The 23,243-nt window shown below is 37.5% G+C and overlaps 1 protein-coding gene across 1 annotated transcript in view; it reads left to right on the top strand.

Annotated features, from left to right (window-relative positions):
* The window catches only part of scn1laa (sodium channel, voltage-gated, type I-like, alpha), a 45,716-nt gene extending 28,171 nt beyond the window's left edge, over positions 1-17,545 (top strand). The window contains exons 16-27 of the mRNA XM_017692289.2: positions 807-1,163; positions 1,433-1,861; positions 4,835-4,958; positions 5,578-5,732; positions 5,851-6,024; positions 6,343-6,465; positions 9,729-10,007; positions 10,993-11,046; positions 11,166-11,303; positions 12,953-13,057; positions 13,809-14,079; positions 14,182-17,545. Of these exons, the coding sequence (XP_017547778.1) occupies positions 807-1,163; positions 1,433-1,861; positions 4,835-4,958; positions 5,578-5,732; positions 5,851-6,024; positions 6,343-6,465; positions 9,729-10,007; positions 10,993-11,046; positions 11,166-11,303; positions 12,953-13,057; positions 13,809-14,079; positions 14,182-15,371 (3,399 nt within the window). The 3' untranslated portion in view covers positions 15,372-17,545. The remainder of the gene's footprint in view (positions 1-806; positions 1,164-1,432; positions 1,862-4,834; positions 4,959-5,577; positions 5,733-5,850; positions 6,025-6,342; positions 6,466-9,728; positions 10,008-10,992; positions 11,047-11,165; positions 11,304-12,952; positions 13,058-13,808; positions 14,080-14,181) is intronic.
* The last annotated feature ends 5,698 nt before the right edge of the window (positions 17,546-23,243 follow it).

Genomic DNA, 23,243 nt, shown 5'->3' with positions numbered 1-23,243 from the left:
TAAAAAAAGTGAAACAAAAAGTTACACAGTTCTTTATCGTGCCTTCCATTCTGTTTGGGAGACTCGCTTTCAATTTTCCACTGAAATAAAGAGTTACCTTTCTACACCTGCAAAGTTCTTAATCCTAGGAGTTGGATGCATTTTCTGCTTCTCACAATGCAAGTAATTCCAAACAATTCAGTGATGTAGAGGTGTGGAGTCTAGCATGGTCAGACATACCTTCTTCATTTCATTAGCAAATTTTTGTCTTTTTTTTCTTTCTTTAATGCATTTGTTTACAGCTACACATCTTTTAAGACCCATAGCACTGAGTTGTCTTCTCACAATAGAAAGATGGACAGAAACACCTGTGGATTTTTTCAGATCTGAATCAAGAGTAGAGCTTGATTTTTTCCTCTCTCTCAAAGATGAAAGCTTTAAGTACTGTTTATCTGTTGGTTCTGGTGATCCACCATGTCTTTTTCAAATTTTTTCAAATATTTTTTTTGAAATCCAGTTTTGGAAACTTTCTTTTTTCACTTATTTCCCTTTGACTGTGCTCTTCCTTATGCAATTAGATGCTCTAATATCTAATCTTCTCTGATATATCTCTTGAAAAATAAATAACTTGTACTTACTGGCCATTTTGACTGGGAAGTTTAAAAAAGTGGATTCTGATTTTTGCACAGTACTGTTCTTCAAATGTTAAAGGTTTAATCAGTAAGAAAAGTGGTCAGCTTGTGATGGCTGACAGTTCAACTCATATTGCTAATGCATTTGCAAAGATTGTTGACTATATTGTAACTTGGTAAATCTTCTCATCATAGCTGAGGGTCTTTAAGCTGGCAAAGTCATGGCCCACTCTAAACATGCTGATCAAGATCATTGGCAACTCGCTTGGTGCCCTCAGCAACTTGACACTTGTCCTGGCGATCATCGTCTTCATCTTTGCTGTGGTAGGCATGCAGTTGTTTGGAAAGAGCTACAAGGTAAACGTGATGAACATCTCAACGGACGGGAGCCTCCCTCGCTGGCACATGTGCGATTTCTTCCACTCATTTCTAATTGTGTTCCGTGTACTGTGTGGGGAGTGGATCGAGACCATGTGGGACTGCATGGTGGTTTCTGAACAGCCCTTGTGCCTAATTGTCTTCCTCATGGTCATGGTCATCGGGAATCTTGTGGTATGCATATATTTACATGATTTCAGAGTTTTTTGAATTACATTAAAAAAAGGAATCAAACAACTCCTTTGAATCATTCTTTTGAATGTAATTTGGTTAATTGCATATTGCAGTATGCAAATATACAAAATGATACTGTATGTGATACTGCAACAGTGAATGACCAGAATGTCATAATGTAAAAAATAGATGTAATATGATACTTTACCAAGTGGTACCTAGTAGATTAAGACTGTACCTGTAGTGACTTCCAATCTCAATTTTTTCAGGTTCTGAACTTGTTCCTGGCCTTGCTGCTCAGCTCCTTTAGTGCAGATAACCTGGCAGCCACAGATGATGACAGTGAATTGAACAACTTACAGATTGCTGTGGGCCGCATTGAGAGAGGTTTCTCTTTCATTAAGGCCTGTCTGCGCCGCTTCTTTCAGAGTGCCTGCCTCAGAAGGAGCAAGAAAAAGGCATCAGAGGAGGATGGACTGAAAAACAGCAAGAAGTTGACTGATATCTCCAATCATACCACAGTAGAGCTGAGCAAAGACCCAGGATCTATGAAAATGGTAGCAGGAGCAGACAACGACTCTGAGAATTTCATTGTCAACTCTAGCTTGACTGTCACTGTGCCCATAGCTACTGCAGAGTCTGACCACAACATGGAGGATTTCAGCAGCTACTCTTCTGACATGGAGGAAGATAAAGAGGTAAGGTGGCTAATTTTATCTATTAATTTTATCTTTAAATTAAATTAATTGAGTTTTATCTTTTAAATAAAACTGTATGAACTGACCCTTCGCTAAGCCTCTTGTTACTGCAACTTTTAAGTCTCTTATGTCAACTATGGAGTTTTCAGTGGCAAATTAGAACACTGAATGCATTCAGAAGTTTAGAAAGGAAGAAAGTCTAAGGGGCCACAGAAAAAGTTGCATCTTGCTTATTAAATCTGCTTTGGGTTGTTGAAAAGTAGCACTTATTTAGAAATGGTAGAAGTTTTTAAACATTATTACAATTTGCCAGTCATCCTTTTTTGGTACATGAGGACAAGGCAAACAGGTCCTATGATGATCTCACCTAAAATGTACACATGGAAGTTCATGCAATGGAACTTGTAAAAGTATTGCAGCATATTCTGGCTGTTCACACAGTTTGTGTTTTGAAGTGCATTCTGGTGACTTCAGCAATGTGGCGATGTCCAACAGAACTTGAGGTCAGTAAATTTAAAAGCATGCATTTGGAAAAGACTGTACTGTACCTGCCGAAATTATGTTACTTGTTGTTTTTAACTAATGAACTGACTTAGCTTATCTACTGTGACCAAATACAGATTATAGGCATTATGCAGCTGTGAAAGGTCTGCCATGTTAGTCAAGTAGCTGTAAACACACTTGTGCTTGTAAGTACCTACTTGAACAGCAAAATAAGAAATGAGACACTCTGTGCCCTTCCAATCCTCATGGGAATGCACAAATGGGGAGTGCACGTGTGCTCAATGGGACAGGGCTCAAAAAGGGTTCTTCTTCTGTTAATCGCAAGCCAATTATGAATACCACCACCTACCCTGCTGCTGTGGAATCAGGAACAAGTATGCAAGAGATGAGGAGAAAGATGAGGAGATAGGGAGAGAGAGAGAAAGAGAGAGAGAGAGAGAATGAAAGCAAACATTCTGAAAGCTTGTTAGAGATGCTTTAGCAGTAATCGGTTTTTAGGCAAGGCTTTAAGTCAGTCATATCTTTGTTGAGAATGAAAAGATTGTACAGCTTGTTCTTGGTTTGCTGATATGGTCTGCCACTGTACTATTATTGAAAAGACGTACCATTTAAGGTACATGTAAGCTCTATATTAACGAGTAATGGATCATTAGATTACATTGATTTAGATTACTTTTGATAGAAAACATGTTAATGGTCAGTGTAGTCAGTTGACTGCAACACATTAAAATGCATCAGATTTTCCTCTGCAGTCATTCATACTCCATGTGGTTTGAGGTTGTGGCAGCCCGTAAACCTGAAGTTCTGCTTTTTAACTTTCATTTCTCAAGAAGTGTGATAAAATGGCTGGAATGTGCTTTTAACTGACATTCTTTAACCAGTACAAGATAATCTTCTTTTCTTGCAGACTTACCCCCCTAAACCCGCTTTGTTATTACAGCTCTTTCTGAGATGCTCTCAAGGCTTTCAGAGAGGAGACTTGTAAGACCCATTTATAGTACATTCCACACCTACCATGGAGATTGCATTACCATTCATGAAAAAGAGACATAGGCAGTCACCTTTTGAAATGGCTCATTCCCTTTTATTATTTGCCTGATCACAGTTTCATTTTCTACTTCTCTCTCATATATGTAGAAATGACATTTTACTTCCATTATTTACTCACGTTTTACATTTTTATATATGATGTTTTTGCAAGACTGTCATATCTTGAATGAGCAGCATTGCTCATTTCATTGATAGTTGTCTCATGGTCTGGTTTGCCTTCTTGCAATTGCACACTGAAATGTCAGAGAGTGCCCACTCCGATTACATCTACCTGAAGGAATGGATTTTGCTTCATATTCGTTGGACAAGTCATTGAATGAGTCTCAGAAATGTTTGTTGACATTTCACATTCTCTATATTGGAATGATGAAAGCAGATTACTATCAGATGTTAAAAGATTCAGTAAAATATTTTATATTTAAATTTACAGAACAGTAAGTAATGTTAGCATTACAGGAACATAATTGGCTGCTGAACGGCATGACCTTTGAAATAAATAGGAGCAACTTTGCAATGCAAGTCATGTACTATGGTTTGAGGCAAAAATCTAGGGAGAAACTTATAAATCTCGATTTCGTATGCTTACATCATTCCTATTGCTGCATTAGTTGGGTCCCTTCACAGCAGACTGCTATTGGCTGGTGCATGTTTTTAGAGTGGCACTGCAGGGTGGCTCTTTATGGACCTTGTTGACTATCATATTTGCTTAAAATGAGTACTTTAAAGACTCCTTAGCAAAATGCTATAATTTTTTTCTCAAAGACAACCAGTAACATTATGATATAGTTGTTGTGATTCAATAGTAACATGATCAAAACCTGTCACTGCATGGCTGAGATGTTTACAGCTCCCTCAGTGTTGCCTCTGAAAAGGTGCACAGCATGACGCTGCCATTAGCCCAGTGATTTTAACTTTTAAACTTAGAAGCCTGCATCTTGTTCACTGGAATAAAGTAAATGTGACTTTTGTGCTCATGTCAAAAAAAGAAACCATGTCATTGTGAATTAACTCTTCAAATATATTTTTATGTGAAAGGTGACTTGAAATGACTGCAATATTCATATTTTGAAATTCACATCACAGATAAAGATCAGCCATGTTAATGCATGCCACTCAAATGAATTGCAAACAATTTTACCTACAGGCCTGATTACAAAACATTCAAAGCAAAGGCCAATTGAATCACACGCTAAGCTAATAAATATCTTATGAGTCTGTAGGTACATTTGATTGCCTCTGCATGAACATCAGGATGTGGTGTTGAGTTCACAAAGACCTAGGCCTGGCCTCACAGGCTAGCCACATGACTCAGCCAAAATGATCGACTCCATGTGTCATCTCCCTGGCGTCGCTCCGGCGGCCGGCCCCAGTTGAGAAGTTGTCATGGAAATCTGTGCTGTGTCTGAACTGCTCTTCCAGAAGCTATCGGTGATGAGCTCTTCTGAGGGCAGTACAGTGGACATCAGGGCCCTGAGGGAGGGAGGAGAGTCACTAGAGTTTGAGCTGGAGGAGTCTATGGATCCAGAGGCCTGCTTCACAGATGGTGAGCCATGGTGTCAACAGCTCTACGCAATTTATCAAACTGTGCTCACATTTGCTCTCAGGGTAAAAGAAATTACCAAGTATTCTCACAGTGGTCACAGGCTTCAATACATTGTGTCCAAAAATATTTGTAGACTTGTTCATTCATCACTTCTTCTGAAATCAAGGGTATTAACATAGAGTTTGTCCTGAATCTTTGCTACAGTAACAGCCTTTACTTATCTGATATGGATAGAGGCTCATCTGCGGCTACTCCAGATTAGTCCATCATTCCATGGGAGTGTTTTTCTATGGAGATTATGCAAGCTCTATGTGCATTTGAATAAATATTTCAGCAATGGTTGCATCTTAAAATAGCTAAATGTACTTATCAGTAGGACTGTCTATAAACTTTTGGATATGTAGATGTACATGCATTAAAGAGTGTTTATGAGGGTGTTGATGACCTACTTTGGAGGGAATGAGTGACCTGGCCATTTATGGGGTTAGCCTATGTTAGCCTACATTTCTTATTTCTCTGAAGTTAGAGATATGAGGTTTTCTTATGACAGCGGCAGGATGTACATCTGTAGCCCCATCCTATATATTTGTATCTTTTCCTGTTGCTTGTGCTTCCCCAGGCTGTGTACGAAGATTTACGTGTTGTCAGGTGAGCGTGGAGAAGGGCAGGTGGAAGACATGGTGGACTGTCAGACGTACCTGTTATAGGATAGTGGAGCACAACTGGTTTGAATCCTTCATCATCTTTATGATCCTGCTCAGCAGTGGAGCACTGGTGAGGAGGCAGGGGGGTTGAGGTGGGGGAGCTTGTGCGAGGAAAAAAGATTTTATTTGAAGCATGAAATGTAGCCTTGTGTATATCAAAATATAATAACAAGTGTTTTTTTTTTCAGGCCTTTGAAGACATATACATTGAAGAGTACAAGAGATTAAAGATGGTTTTGGAATATGCAGATAAAGTTTTCACCTACGTCTTCATGTTGGAGATGCTTTTGAAATGGCTTGCTTATGGATTTGCTAAATACTTCACCAATGCCTGGTGCTGGCTGGACTTCCTTATTGTTGATGTATGTCCTAATTTTTTTTTTTATTAATGTTATTTTTGGGTGATAGCTCTAAAACAAAATTAACTTTCTTGTATTTTCATGCTGCAGTCTTTGTTATTGTGTGTTTGTATTTTTGTGGGAGGAAATGAGTTCATCTGCATGTGGTGAGTGTGTGATAATGTTTGGCGAGGACTGAGTGAGTGAATGGATTAGCCATTTGTGGGTCTAAGGCTACTACTCAAGGGAGTAAAGAGATGGAAGGAGAAGGAGAGAGAGAGGAGAGAGGCAGATGAGAAAAGTGGCTCCTGATTACATCATCTGCATGAAATGTGTGTGTAGGTCTCTCTAATCAGCCTGGTGGCCAACGCCCTTGGTTGCTCGGAGCTCACTGCCATCAAATCTCTGCGTACACTGCGGGCCCTGAGACCTCTCCGAGCACTGTCACGCTTCGAGGGAATGAGGGTAAGAGAAAGAGCTGCTACTGAGTAGCTTCACTTTCTGACAGTGCTGAAAAAAGCAGCGTTCTGTACATCATTTCCAAATGAATAAAATATATCAGTCCTATGCAAAAGTCTGAACATCCCCTGGTCAAACGACATGTTTTGTTGGTTTTCTGAGTAAAAATTAGTTAACACATTGTCTGCAGGGAAGAAACTAAAATATAATTCCATAACTTCTGTTTTCTATTTTTTTCCAACACACTGGAAAAAATAAAACATAAAAAGGGGCCATAATTTTTGCACATTTAATGTTTTATTTTTTTTTTTCAAATATGTTTAATTCAATAAATAAATGGTAATTGTTTATTAAAATGTGCAGCAGTGTGTTCTCTTTAGAGGAGGTTCTAACTTATTTTCACTTAGAAAATCAACAAAACTCATTTGACCAGGGGCACTTTTGCATAGGCCTGTAAATTTAAGCAGGCTGATGCAATATCTTTTATTCATATGGAAAGAATGCACCTATATGAATCAAATAAATTCAGTGAATTATCATTTTTTTACTGTACTTAAACACTGCCAATCAAAAGTTTGGGGACAGCCTGCCTTCTTCAGATATTTTCCAAGCATTGTTTGATTTTCAGTGTTACTTTTCTATTAAATAAGGAAGAACACATACAACTGTTTTGTTCACATGGAACACATGTTCACGTTTTGTTCACATGGAACAGTTTTCTACTAGTACATTGGGTATATTTTACAACAATCAATTATGTTCATCAATTAATTATCAATTAAAAATCAATTAATGTTCATCAAAATGTCTTCCTTGGTATGCAGAGTCGATTATGCGTAAGTGATAATTTTAGAGTTTTGTTTTGAGCTATTGTTTAAAGTGCATGTAGAAATTCTTTTAGGCCAAAGGTGTGTTAAACAGTTAAAAGGTTTGAGTGCTGTTGAGTGTAGACAGCACAACAAGGGGATAAAATGTGTGGGTTTTGGCATTATTCACCAGATGTCACTTTTTTTCAGTTGTTCCTTCATCTTTGTAGTTTTTGCAAAGAGAAATTACAGAATCTATCAGCTTATTAACATATTAAAGGGACATGCTGACAAATAGCATATCCTGAAATCCTGATTTATGTAGAGCATAATTACAAATCAGCTGAGAAAACATGCTTTTTTAGTTTTGAAACACAAGATGTCCCCAAACTTTGCCACAGTGCAAAAGTAACACATTGTTCTTCATCAAATAATGGTCTGACCTAGTGTAACCTAAACATCAGCATTAGCTGACTGAAGGTAGTGATCACTGAGCTTTAAGTGGACTGTAAGTTCCTATAGTTTGTTTGAAGCAGGGCCTCATTGTTGATGATCCCTTAAAGCATAGTGCACATAGTGGAATGAGTTGTGTGCATGCTTGTGGTGAGGCTTCCAACGTACAGAAGCTTTCTTTTCCTTGTCTCCTCCTCTGACTGTTCCAGCCAAATGTGTTTTTCAGAACATTAGATTTAGCCTCCATTATCTGGAGGAAAAGCTCTGTCAAGTGAACTGCAGCATAGCTGCCTATACTCCCATCACTTCAAATAATGTATTTCTGTATTTTTTTTTTTGTTTTTTTTTGTTTTGTTTTTTTGTTACATATTTTGTTGCATACATATTGAAATACACTATGTACTTATTTTTTTATCTCATAAAATAATTTATGTTAAAGCCAATCAAAAATTTTTACCAAACACTCTTGAAAAATCCATGCCCCGTTTAAAAATGTATTCTTTTGTAGGTACTTTCATAAGGTTGGACAAGATGTACACAACATTGCAAAAAATTCCCTTCAATTAATAAATTTAGATCAAAACTATGTCTTTGTTGCTAATTGAAACTAGTTAAATTGGAAGTGAAATTTCCCACCATACTAATGTTAGCTTGATTACACAACAAAAAAGTATGTGCTATCTACCCTAACGAGACATTTCACACACATATAAAATACATATTTAATTTCTAAATTTGCTTATTTTGACAATGCTTTTAAATTAGGTTGAAGGGAATTTTTCAGTGTTCTGTAAAGCTTGTCAAACCTCACAACATGCTACATAAGAACTCATTTGTGAGTAGAGCATAACAATTGAAAATTAAAATTTTAAAAATGCAACAGACATTAATTAAAATAATTAAAGCACAATTGGACTTGCATGTTGGTTGCATGTGTATTTGTCTATAGAATGCCTGTATGGATTTAAGACTTGAATGTAATAATGGGTGGTCTGTTATGGACTTTCCCCTGATGCAATGCAACGTTTGTCGTCATCGACATTGTTTTGCTGGATGTTGACCAATGGGGAATTGATAGTGACAGTACAGAGTGAAGATAGATGTGCTTGCTTACATAACAGCAGGGGGATGGGAGATTTCCGGGAGGGCTTGATAGAGCCAGCATTGATCAAACACTTGCATGTTTTTGTTGGGCTGAGTTTTCCATGCAGTGCTGCTGTTACGATGGCCTTTCCTCACGTGGTAGCCACTGAATTCTCCCATCTGCATGACTAGCCTTTCCTCCCTTTACTGGACCTGTATTGATGTTTTTGAAAACTGCACACTGCGTCAGTATGTGTCGCCTGCTTCGTGACTTTATCATGTGTTTTCATTTGTTTTTCATGTGTTCATTTGCAGTAAACATGTGTGACATGATGGTGCCTCAACAAGGTTTCTTATTCTGTTTTTGATATATTGTATTTTAGTTGTGTAACATAAAGAAAAACAGCAGATCTACAGTGTGGCTTGTAAAGAACACTTTCCCTTCTTATCCTTATCCTGGTTTCCCTGCCTCATCATCTGTAGTAGTTGTTGTTGTTAATGTCAGCATTGTTATGTGTGCTGATGTGGCGCCTTTACTGATTTGTGCATTTGGCAGTTATTCGCTTCACTCTTGTGTTCTCCTTTCTTTACCATCACCAGTCAAAACAGATCAAGTAATGTTTACAGGTTGCACTTTATTTTTCAGTACATTCATAATATTTTTAAATGCATGGTGGCTTAGCTACCATCATGACAGCAAAACTCATGTCTGTGTTAAGAGATATCCATGAAGTCTGTCAATACAGTCTGGAATGAAGTATTCAAGAAGTGAAGAAAGGTTTATTGAGGTTCCCTTTTCTAAGCAAATAATCCCTTTTTATTACATGGTACCTATGATTCAAAATGTAGCTGTAAAATAAAGTGCTTCCATGAGGAGACTCAGTGTATCACAATATTGTAATACAGTGTTTTATGGCTCTCTGATAGGTGGTTGTCAATGCTCTTCTTGGTGCCATTCCCTCAATCATGAACGTGCTGCTGGTCTGTCTCATCTTCTGGCTCATCTTCAGCATCATGGGCGTCAATCTGTTTGCTGGAAAGTTCTATGAGTGTGTAAACATAACCTCAGGAGCTCGCTTTAATGAGACGGAGGTCACGAATAAAACGGAGTGTGAGCAACTAGTGAACAAAAATATTTCCCGTTGGAAAAATTTGAAGATTAACTTTGACAATGTTGGAGCAGGATATCTGGCCTTGCTGCAAGTGGTAAGGTGTCTTTTTATGATTTAGAATCAAAGAGCTTGTTTGAATGATGTTTTTGTACAAACCCAAATTCCAAAAAAAGTTGAGTCAGTAGATAAAATGCAAATGCAGTGATCTTAAAATCTACATTGACCTGTATTTGAACAAAAACTGTATGGATAAGATATGTAATGCTTTATTTTATCAACTTAACCCCTTAAAACCCATGCCATATTACATGCTAAGGTTTATTATTCAGAAACTAAAGGGATTAGTTAGCTATTCTGAGCTATTCTTAGGTTAAAGAAGTGTGAATATAACTTTGTACGTTGGCCCTGGCCATTTAAGGGGTTATATGTAAATGTTTATTCTGAAATTGAAACCTTCAAACCTTCCTAAAAATTTGGGACAGGTCACTTTAGGACTAGAATTGAATCGATGGTAAAATTTTCAAAAGACATCTTAATCAAGTAATGATCATGCTTCGATATAAAAGGAGCATCCAGGAAAGACTTCGTCCTTGAACAGGCATGGCTGCGTAATCAAAGAGTGTGGGTGCTAGACTGACGTGCCTGAAGTCTAACACTGACTCTCATTGAAAACATGTCTTATTAAGCTCAAAATACGGCAACCAGCCTTGCACAGTTGACCAGCTGAAGACTAATTTAACAGAATAATCTGCTTTCAAAACTGGATCAGTTTGTGTTTTCATTCTCCAAATGATCAATAAGTGTTGTCAAAAAGTGGTGGAACACAGTGGTAAATATGTTTAGGCATCAAATTAAAAATGAGTGTATGTTTACAAAAACCAAAGTAGTTGTAAGATAAACCATCAAATATCACATATTAGTACCATTTTCAATTTACTGAAAGAGTATTAACTAATCACTGCTTTCTGTTTTTATTAGAATTTCACACACAATCCTAACGTTTGAGATTGGAAAAGGTCCATGTTCCTGTTTAGTTTAATTCATTTTATATGTAATTTTTCCTCGTTCCCCTCTTCAAGGCCACTTTCAAGGGCTGGATGGACATTATGTATGCAGCAGTAGACTCTCGCAATGTAAGTTAGTGCTATAATAGTAATCCTAAATGCGAACCTGTGGATTGTGGATGACTGTAGTTCAGTTTCAAGATGTCTGCAATATTACTAATGTATACTGTTTCTGTTTGTATCTGTAGGAAGATGAACAGCCCAAGTATGAAGCAAACCTTGTTATGTACATCTACTTTGTAGGCTTCATCATATTTGGATCCTTCTTCACTTTGAATCTCTTCATTGGTGTCATTATTGACAACTTCAATCAGCAGAAGAAAAAGATAAGTATCTTAATCAGTTTGAGGTCCTGACACTGTCAAAAAAAATTGTATTTTTGTTTTCTATTTTCTTTGTACGTTCAATTCATATCATTAATATTTTTAAATAATGCTTGTAGCTCCTCTAACATTTTGACATAATGGCATTTTCTCATTCTCTGTGGTAGGGTAAGGAAAAATAAGGGATTTCCTAAAGATAATGGGAAACTTAAATTTTTCTCTCCATTTGTGAGACCAAGGAGCTAAAGACAGAATTCAGAGTCTCAGCCAGTCAGTTACTCTTCTTTTTGTGTTCAGAAAGCAGGCTTTTCCTCTGGTGTCCAACACCTGACTATTCAGGAAAATGATGAATTATGTAAACATTGAAGTAACAAGCAAGTGTGCTGAATCAGCTGCTTACTTGGCCTGTGGCCATGTCAGACCACATATCTATCTAAAGGTTGATCTTATGTTTTAGATAGATTTGTCTACATTACAGTGTTATTTTGAAGTTTTTAATTTAAGCTTAAAATTACACACTTAAAAAGTAAACATGCCAAAAAAGGTTTCTGTGGGGTGATGCCGTAGAAGAGGTTCTTCAGAAAACTGTCAGTTCTCTGAAAAGCCTTTCAGTGATAGAAATGTGATGATTATGTGAGTGTGAAAGATCTTTCAAAGTTTAAAGGGGAATTCCAAAAATTTTGCAAAATTACTTAATCAGTTAATGGTTTAGATGTAAACAAAATGATTCTGAGTGGTTTGTTGTAAAATGTGAAAAACAAATTCACCATTATAGTACTAGGAACCACACATCCCCATGTCTTACACTACAGATATCACCATTTTATTTTTTATATAGTGCTAAATTCGAAAGAAAAAAAAAAAGTTTTTTGGGTACTATTGATTTCTTACAACATCCTGCATGTACCTCTATGCCCCTGCATGCACTTTGTGTTGGTGGTGTTACATCACATGGTGTCACCAAAACTCATAGCTTATGCATTCAACAACAAGCAACGCTGGAACTACAGAAAGTGAAAAGGTTCAAAAAAAGATTGAATGGCCGAGTGTTTTCACCCAATCCCCAATATAAATTAACCTAAGATAACACAGCATAATAGAGATTCTGTGATAAATATTATTTTCAATTTGAGTAAATAGTAAACAATCGTACTGATAACTATTTTTTGTACTGTTTGTCACTGATTTTGTGAATACAGTGGACATACAAACCTTTTTTGAACCTTTCTACTTTCCGTAGTTCCAGTGTGGCTTAGCATTGTTATCTGTTTAGTGAAAGTGTGTGCCCAGAAACCTGACTTGTCAAAGGGAATGTGAATTTGAGGGGGAAATGTATCGGATACAACACTGGCGTAAGCCGTGCTGAGTGGCTGTAGCTACAGGCTAGTAACTACAAAAGCATATTAGCTTGTGTGCATTGATCTCAGTTGAGAATGTGGTTTTGAGGGGTAACACAGGGGTAAATTTCTCTAGAAAACCGCAATTCACACTGAACCACTCTGAATGATTTTGTGTATATCTCGATTGAATGATTAAGGAATTTAAATCTCAGTTTCCCTTTAAAGGACCTGTATGAAATGTATAAGCCAGTTATAGTATTTGTGTTATGAAAGTTTCATCCTAAATTTTATTGTTCTGTCTTTCCCATTTACTTTGGAGGTCAGGACATTTTTATGACAGAGGAACAGAAGAAATATTACAATGCTATGAAGAAACTGGGCTCAAAGAAGCTGCAAAAACCAATTCCCCGGCCTGCAGTAAGAAATAACTGATATATTTTCCACTCAAAACAGACATTTAGTGCAACATATTAATTTTTCAGGAAATACTTATGAGATTAAATTTAAGATTAATTTAAGAGTTTAGAAAATGATTAAAAGGTACAAAGAACATCCTAACAACCTTGCAAGACCTGGTAGACCACAAAAAAGATCATCATCAGAGAAACAGCACTTTAAGCTTTTATTCTTGGGAGAGAGGAGAAAATGAAGCTCCACTCTTACTTCAGATCTGAAAAAATCCACAGGTGTTTCTATCCATCCTTCCATTGTGAGAAGACAACTCAACACTATAAGTCTGAAAGGATGTGTAGTTGTTCTTACTGAGAAAAGAAAATAGACAAGGAAGAAAATTTGTAAATCAAACAAAGAAGCTGTTGGTGTTCTCAGATCGATAGACTGACCAACCAGAGTCCAGACCTTGACATCACTGAAAATGTTTGATATTACTTGAATTATGAGAAAAGGTAAATGCAACCAACTTCTAAGACTGAACTTTGGAGTTGTGGAAAAATATCACTGAAGATTTCTTTGAAACAATGAAAACAAGTCTCACTCATTTTCACTGAAAAAATGCTGTCATATTTAGTAGTTGAAGCTTTTGTATAATTGCCAGTTTAATACATGTTTCGTACTTTTGTCTGATGCTGAAAAAATAATAATATGTATATAATGATGTACTTAAAATGAAACTATATATTAAACATGCTTTATACCTATTTTTTTTCAGAACAAGCTCCAGGGATTTATCTTTGACATTGTTACAAATCAAGCCTTTGACATCTTCATTATGATTCTTATATGCCTTAATATGGTCACAATGATGGTGGAGACAGAAGAACAATCAGAAAGCCAGGAGGCAATTCTTCACTGGATTAATGTGATCTTCATTGCGCTTTTCACAATGGAATGTGCACTGAAGATGATCTCTCTTCGACAATACTTCTTCACAGTTGGCTGGAACATCTTTGACTTTGTAGTGGTCATTCTGTCAATAGTTGGTATGATCTGGCAACTTGTTTATGATCAGAAATTGTAAATGAGTTTACATTTGGAGGAATAACATGTTATAGCATTTCTAATGTTTTCCCCCTTTTCGACAGGCACCTGTGTTTCTGGGGTCATTGAGTACTTTGTCTCACCAACGTTGTTGCGCGTCATTCGGCTTGCTCGGATCGGCCGGATACTTCGCCTTATCAAGGGCGCCAGAGGAATACGCACCCTTCTGTTTGCTTTGATGATGTCCCTTCCAGCTCTGTTCAACATTGGCCTTCTCCTCTTCTTAGTCATGTTCATCTACGCTATCTTCGGCATGTCAAACTTTGCCTATGTCAAGAAGGAAGCGGGCATTGACGACATGTTTAACTTTGAGACGTTTGGCAACAGCATGATCTGTTTGTTTCAGATCACCACATCTGCAGGCTGGGATTCTCTCTTGTCACCAATCCTCAATACCGTGCCTCCTGACTGTGACCCTACTAAGGAACACCCTGGCAGCAAAGTTAAGGGCGACTGTGGCAGCCCAGCTGTGGGCATCATCTTCTTTGTGAGCTACATCATCATATGCTTTTTGATCGTGGTGAACATGTACATAGCGGTGATCCTTGAAAACTTCAGTGTGGCCACAGAGGAGAGCGCAGAGCCATTAAGCGAGGATGACTTTGAGATGTTCTACGAGGTGTGGGAGAAATTTGACCCTAAGGCCACACAGTTCATGGAATACAACAAATTGTCTGATTTTGCTGATGCTCTGGACCCTCCTCTGCGTATACCCAAGCCCAATAAGATCCAGCTGATCAATATGGACCTGCCAATGGTGAGTGGGGAACGAATCCACTGCTTGGACATCTTGTTCGCTTTTACAAAACGTGTCCTCGGGGAAGGGGGTGAAATGGATGTCCTTCGTGGACAGATGGAGGACCGCTTCATGGCCTCCAACCCATCCAAGGTGTCCTATGAGCCCATCACCACAACACTGCGGCGCAAACAGGAGGATATGTCAGCCGTCATCATTCAAAGAGCCTACAGGACACACATCATAAGACATAGTACGAAACAGGCCTCCAACACGTACAAAGACGCTCCACAAGAGAACGGAAAGGTCTCACACAAGAACTCAGTGGCCAGAGATAACTTTAACAACCATTCCACTTCAGAAAAAAGTGACACAACTCCATCCACAGCCATACCACCATCATATGACCGTGTAACACAGGGTGGCAAGAACAAATATGAGAAGGACAAAAGGGAGAAGGAGGTCAAAGGCAAGGATAACAAGGAGCGAAAGAAATGACGGTGAAGTGGTAGAAAAAAATCCTCAAAAAAGTGATGTAAAGAGACAAAGTGTTTACAGCTTTCGAAGGATCAACTATCCTCCTTTCTAAGGGTGGCTGTCTATGCCAAACTGACAAACCTTACTTGAGTTTCATATGAAGGTTAGTGCCTGAAATGTGGCAGTGATTGATGTGGCTATATAATGAGGCTGCACATTCTATGCTGTGTCTCTGAGAAGGTTGACAAGGACTATATGAAGTCATGCGTGTTGTTGCATCTAGTGTCTTGCATTTTAATACCATATTATTCAACATCTATTTTTTTTAAAAAAGTCATGTTCTTAATGACATTGTTTTTAAGACTTTGTGCTACTTTACCTCTATTATTTAAAAAAGAAAAAGAGTTAGAGAGTTGATGTTTTGGTCTAAATAATAATTTGTCTAAATCTAAATCATTTGTCACTGGGTTTTTTTGCTGACCAATAAAAATTACAACACCTGCCCATAGTAAAAGAGAAGACAGTCGCCTATCTTGTCCAGTATTTCAGAATGGCTTTATGCCTCTCAGGTGTCTCGTAACCATACTAGAAAGCCATTAGTTTATGTGCCTATTCACGGCCTGTCTCCACCATGAGCTTACAGTACAAAGAAGTTAATCTGTTCCTGAACAAATACTACACTCTTAAAATGTGTTACAAAAAACAACACATTCTGTCTCTAATGACACGTCAGTGTGTTCAGTTTGACACAACACATTTTAACACAGAACGTGTTGAAATATTTCTTTGCGCAGTTCTGGATAACACATTTTGGGTTGCTTTTAACACACAATGTGTTAAATCAGAAAACAATATGACACAGAAAGTGTTAAAATGGATAACACAATTTTGTTAACACATCACTTTTTAGAGTGTATAAAATGTAAATGTGCATTGACTGTTTTAATGTACAGTTTTACTAAGTAGAGTAAATAGATGTGTATAAACCCAGGAGCATTCTTTTAACACTCTCAGGCAAGAAACCACTTAAGATCCATTCATTTGAAGCAACTTACTTCTACATCATCCTGGCCTTATCTGCTCCTTTTTTGTATTTCCACCTCCTGAAGGTTCATTGTGCAGATTCTCTGTGCTCTGTTCTGTTTGCTCCATACCACACTCTGACCAACAGTCATGTTGAAGGTTGTCTTTGCCAGACCAATCCTTTTATTATTCCTACATGCATATGTATTGTGTGGCAATGCATTCTATAGCAAATTTTTAATTAGGTATGGACTATATAATATTTTGGGAGATGAAAAATATATCATCAAAGAGATTACATTAACTATTTTCTGCTTTCTCAACAGCTTCAGCAGGAAGGTCTTATGGGACAAAATAATAAGTTAAATTTGGTGACTTTCTCATCATGTCTGTATTGCATTACTGTAACATACTGTATAATCACTTTGCTTTTTATAGTTTGTGGGTATGTGTTTTTGTAAATGCACAGCGATAAGAAAATATAGCGGAGACACTTTGTTCATCTGCGCATTTCCATTCACCAAATTCCCTGATCAGCAACGAAAGGGAAGAACCTCTATATTTGAGTTTGGTGTGTATTTTCAAGAAACATCATTGCAAACTGAGCATGCTCCTCATGCATTATCTGAAATATTATCTAAGACTGAAATAGAGCAAAGCTTTTGGTTGACTGCTGGTTACACCTGCCAGAGATAAACGGTCATCAAACAGACTGATTTGATTCTTGGTCCTTGCATTTGTTTACATTTTTATTATGAAATTTTATCAGGCAACTTCTTGTTTTATTTCTAACCTACTACTTCTCTTTAATGGCCCATGATATGATTCCCACATAAAGAATGCTGCAATGCTAATATATGGTATGGTGTTCTGTATGTGTATTATACCTGTACTGAGAACTTTTACTGTCAGTGAAATCTACATTTATACAAAATGAATGTTTTGAGTACATAAGCACAGGTAATAGATGCCATATTTTACACATGTCTTGAGCTTGTAGTCTATGGCTAAACTGCATGCAAGACATTGCTATGAGTCATATGATTAAGGAAGCCAAAAGAATAAAAATGTCATGTAACTCAGGTATATGTGTGATATGTGTTCTTTTGATATTGTTTGACATGGTGAGCCCAGTCTGTGGACTAAATACAGGAAAAAACTAAATTACTAAAAGTAATTTTGGGATTGCTGTTATATGAGAGCCATTGAAATAATAATGAGACATTGTATCAAGATTATTTACTGGCATTGTCATGCACTCTTGCAGTTTGCACTACTATTACTTGTTACATTGGTGATTCAAATATTTCTGGAAACCCCACAAGACCAGCTAAGTTTTTCAACTAAACACCAGGGAGAACTGGTGGAGGTACCTATTTTTATTTTTTTCATTATTTAATTGTCCTTTCTGTTTTGATTTAGACTAAAGTAACAGCAGGAATTGCAGAGGTTTCTATTAGTGGTTTTGCATTCATTTATTTTATATACCAAATGTCTGAGTGTACAATGTCTATTCTGACTAATAGACATTTTGGTTTTTGCAAACTCTGATTCTACCCTCTTAACAAAACAGTAGCAACATTTTTGATGCTTTATAGAACAATCTTAAAAGGCTCTTTAAAGAACCATAACAACATGTTTTCCATCATAGAAAAGTGACGTTTAACCATGCAAAAAACTATTTATGCATTCATGGGGTTCTCTATGTAGAACCATTGCCTTTACTAAAGAACCCTTAAAGAACCTGGTTTTAAGAGTATACTGACAAGTTTTGAGCATGGAGCTATCATTGTTATATAACTGTAATATTGAGGAAGAAAAGACCTGTTCTCGCTTTACAGTCCACATGCTACAAAAACCTTGTTCAACAATATGGCTATTCAAACTCAACATGACTCAAATTCTGTTTAGGCAGGACAAATTGTTTTATGGGCAGAAGCTTCTGTCTCAAGTGACTAACCACACCTAATTAGGAGACCATTAGTGCCCTGTGCTCTTCCAGTCACCCTTTTTATGACTTTCTACCATGCTCATTCCAGCTCAACCACAATCAGCATTAGGCCTTCTACCCAGCCGGAAAAGACGGTTTCTTAGAGTGTCCATTTCTTCTGTAGCAGCTAATGAGCACTTAAATGTATCAGAGGGTGAATAATGTGTGTTTGTGTGTGTGTGTGTGTGTGTGTGTGTGTGTGTGTGTGTGTGTGTAAGCAGAGCTGTTGCTTTACGCAGTATAGGTTTAGTGTCCCCGAGCCACAAAGGGTCCAGTGAGTCTGCACACTACTGTGCAAATGTCATAGACCACCAAATGTCATTTATTTAATGTCCTGTCAAAATGACTATTCTAAGTACAAGTCATTCATTTTTCAGGAGATATTGAAAGAGGAGGAGATTTAAGATAATCTACTTGCATAAAGAAGAGAAAAGTCACAGGAATTATGGAATTAAGTGAAAAAAAATGAGAAAGTCAAGCTCCACTGTTGCTTCAGGTCTGAAAAAATCCACAAGTGTATCTGTCCATCTTTCCACTGAGAGAAGACAACTCAACACCATGACTCTGAAAAGACATGTAGCTGTCAAAAAAGTCCTTACTGAGAAAAGGAAATTGAGAAAAATAAGAAAATATGCACATCAAATACAGAAGCTGCTTGTGTTGTCAGAACAACAGAACACAGTCCAGACTTGGATTGTGATAAAAATGCAAGCAACCTCTAAGATTGAACTTTGGAGGTGAGGAAAAATATCCCTGCAGAGTTTTTTAAAAAGGCAAAGGGTGGACAGGCCGTATACTGAAAAATATATTCTATTTAGTTGTAGTTGCCTCTGTATAATTTTCCACAAAATATACGTTGTCTGTTTTTTCTGATTTTGAAAAATGGAACTTAAATAAATGAAGAGTGATCTCTGACTTTTGCACCATACTGTATTTTTTTTGTCAAACATGTTACGGGCAGAAAAAACATCAATGATGTATTAATGGATAAATTATTCATGTTGTTTAAAGGTTCTGTTTTCCTGTATATTATTATTTTTATACTGTGTTTTCCTTTAGCAATTATTAAAGTCATGAAGTTATGTATTGTTTATTTATATTTACTCTTGCATATAAAACAATAAGGTGATTTGAATGGGGGTCCCCAAGTAAGATTCCCATTACATCCCCCTAAATATGTGTGTGTGTGTGTACCAAACACAATGCATACTCTGTTTGATTTACAGTCTACATAATAAGCCTTGTTACTATGGCCTGTTTACATATGCAAGCAGCTGTACCTCTGATTTTAATGCTCCTTAACAGCTGCAGCTTTTCATTTACAGATCCAGGAATCATTACTCTGATTAAATATTGACCAGTCCAGCATGTGTTTGAGTCTGGTCCACATTTGACCACGAAACACAGGCTGTTAGTTGATCAGGAAATCCACAAATTTAATTGCTAGTAGCTCAGTGGCTGCTATTAGGAGCTGTTAACATGCTGTGTAGGTGAAACATTTGATTAATTATTAAAATGACGCCTGGCATTTATCTGCAGATGATTCTGTTTTCAGACTGTGTTGATTTTCTGATATCCAACCCTGTGCCTCACCAGTCCTCACCACACCCTGTTATTGTCTTATTTGTTGCATTACTGGTCATTTAACATGACACTATCAATTTCCCCTCGTTTAAAGGCTGCTGTCAGTTGTTTCACTTCATCTAGCATAATTGTCTTACGTCCACATAGTGGCCTCAAGTTGACCCTACCAATAACTCTAAATTAATTTGATTAAAGTAAATGCACTCTTCGTGGCAGAGGAAGAGATTTTAATTCTTAAAAGCCACAGCATTTTACGCAAAGTCTCAGTTTTTGGACATTGTGAATTGTTCTAAATGACAACATGTCACAGTTGTGGTCCCTGTAATACCCTCTGATTGGACAAGACTCAGCCACTCTACCAGACGACTATTCAAATGAAGAATGAGGCTGCAGATTCTCTTTTTGCTGTTGCCTGGCAACGTGACATCACAGCCAGTCTGCTGGCCGCTGGTTGCTGAGAATGCTAATGTGTCCCCCCCCCAAACACACTTTCTGTGGATGTCACCATGTGTAACCTTGTCTAGCTCCGATATTATATAGCAAACACTCACAAAGTAAGGAGAGTACTACAATGTCAGAGCTTTAAATCTAAAAAAACGAGTGAGAATAAACTGAGTATTTAATAACTGGTTGTTTTATGTGTTTTATTTGTCAAAACTAACTTGAGTTAAGTTGAGAATGGGAGATATTTTGCACAAAACCCTGTTGATCATTAACAAATTGATGTGCAAGATTGTAAGGGACCAAAATCTTCTAAGAGACTGTATGTTCTACTGCTTTCAGGTGTATGCGCAAATAAGGGAATGAAATATCAAAATGTTGTCAAAATATTTCAAAGCTTAATGATGGAATATACATTAAACAGAATATATGAAGATGTAATGTACAGAAATTATATTTCATTTATTTGGAGCTGGGTACTAGAACCAACAGACTCAAGATTCACCAAGATTTGGTCAGCAGTTATGTTATTCACGTACTTAAAGCAAGCCTCTCAGCCAAGCACTATAAGACCATGCTTTAGATCATTATAACCTCTCTTGTCACCACAAATGCAATAAATATTAATAATGGCCCTCCACCGATCTTTTAGGAAGGGCTGAGTGAGAGAGAGACTGAGTGCAATAATATTAAAAGGAAAAATCAGCAAAAGATGGGATTAAGTACAGTTCCCACTCATTTCATTTTTATCTTTGTGCAAGTTACTTAAATGCATAGCATGTAATAAGTCAGTACATATACAAAAAGACAACACTGTGATTTAATTGACTTCTGTTTAACATTGGGTTGGTGGTATGGGGGCTAGTGAGTACTGTATGCATTGTAGTCTGCAAACCACCCTTCTAGAGTGCTCTTTTGAGGTTGCCAGATTGATCAATTAGGATTAATGTAGAGAAATCACAATGGAGCAGGATACATACAGCAGGCTCCTTATGCCAAAAGCTCCTCACCAATACATTTCTGCTCAGATTTTATAGGCCTTTTAGGAACTGGCATATACATTATTTCTAAGTGCAATCAAAAAGTTATTGATCAGATGTTGTGCTGTCAAAATATGGTAGCTCTAGACATGTGACAGTTTTGACACCAATATCATTTAATCTTGGACACCTGATGTAAACTCGTTATTCGCAAAGCTATCACAAAGCGTTTAGTGCTGTTTCACTGGCTTATTTTAAAACCTAGAGTATACAGTCTCAAGGGATGTATACATGTCCAGTCATGAGTCTGTACCAGGTGGTTACAAGTAGTCTAGGCTGTGGATGTGTAATAAGTAGCTAGCAGGAACATAGTGCCATGTTCGGCTTTGCCCCATGCTTCAAGCTCAATATCAACCTGATTTACTCCCCCATTGATGAATCCTGCCCAGGCTAATGATTATCTGCCAGTGCATGTATGGAATGGAATCTGACAGGCTGGGCTAAGGTCTCCACTGGGACAGCAGTTAGGCAGGCCCTTTGTTTAGACTAGGCTCAGGGGCTCCCAGTGCTGGGCTCCCAGCCACTGTGCTGTTCAACACCACTCTAGACATCCACAGCTCTAATTTCACAATCAGTGTTGTCAAACTGTTGTGTAATACTGAGACTCTCATTACTGCTGATGAGGATAAGCAACAATTCCATTCCAAATACTGTATGACTGCTGTCTGGGCAACACAGGGGAGTCCAGCAAGCAGTCAGGCGCAGTTATTATGTGCTCTCTTACTTTTAAACAGTTCAGCCTAGAGCACACCAACCCAACATTCCCTGACAAAAAGCAATATTCTAGTCTTAGCAGTTGCCATTTTACAGTAGCAGTTGCCACTTGCTCCGTGTCGCAGAGGGACTTTTGAGGCGTGATATCCAAAGCTCCACCAACCCCCACCCCCTACAACCGTGTGTATGGAGGGAGAACATTCTTGGCTCATGGCTTTAAACAACTGGTTTAGTCTCTGATATTGTTAAAGTTGTGGAATTAATGCAAAATAATATTGGATAATTATGAGACAGTGTATGGCTCGCATTTTGTGTGGCTGTCATTACAATCAAATGAGAGCTTCAGACCTTTGTGCAGTTCAGTCATGTGATCAGGCTTATTCCACTTAAATGGGTTAGACATTCCTCAACACATCAGCAACCCTGCACTGGGTTTGCATTCATTCAAGATAACTTTCATAAAAGAGCAATAAAGAAGGACCCATTCTTTAAACTTCAGTCTGGATGCTTTTTCTTCAGTTATTTATCTTTCAGAAATTAACCATAAAAACTGGTAACTACTATGAAACTAATATGGAAGCTATTTACGACAGTGAAGAACTGAGGTGTAGGGGCACACACAGGCCTTTAGAGTTTAAGGGATCACTGTATGAGTTAGTCAGTTCAGATAAACACAAAGACTTTTGCAAATAATGCTGGTGTGGGAAAGATGTTGGACATTCCTTACAACTTTGTTGTTGTTAACACTTAGCCTGAAGTCCACTTACCTGGATTACTACCCTTCAGTTGGTACAGTGTATCCAAGTATCCAGACACATCTTCTAATGAGCTAATGCAAATAAATCTTTACAGTAATGTTCTAATGTCCTGTGTAAATACAATGAATAGAGGCTTTCTCACAAAACTATCATAAAACTATCATAAATGTATCAGACATCAACAACATATTCGTAACCATTTCATGTTATAACTTTCTGTAAAAGGTTTTAGAGACATAAACTCAGATGTCTGGCTCCTGCCCACCACCACTGCCCTGGTAACAAGCACATAACAACTGAGAGATAAAATAATGATGTAAAACGGTTTATAGAAAATGTTGCT

This window comes from Pygocentrus nattereri, chromosome 6, assembly GCF_015220715.1.
Source record: "Pygocentrus nattereri isolate fPygNat1 chromosome 6, fPygNat1.pri, whole genome shotgun sequence".
NCBI lineage: Eukaryota > Metazoa > Chordata > Actinopteri > Characiformes > Serrasalmidae > Pygocentrus > Pygocentrus nattereri.
This window is presented reverse-complemented; position numbering and strand designations above follow the sequence as displayed.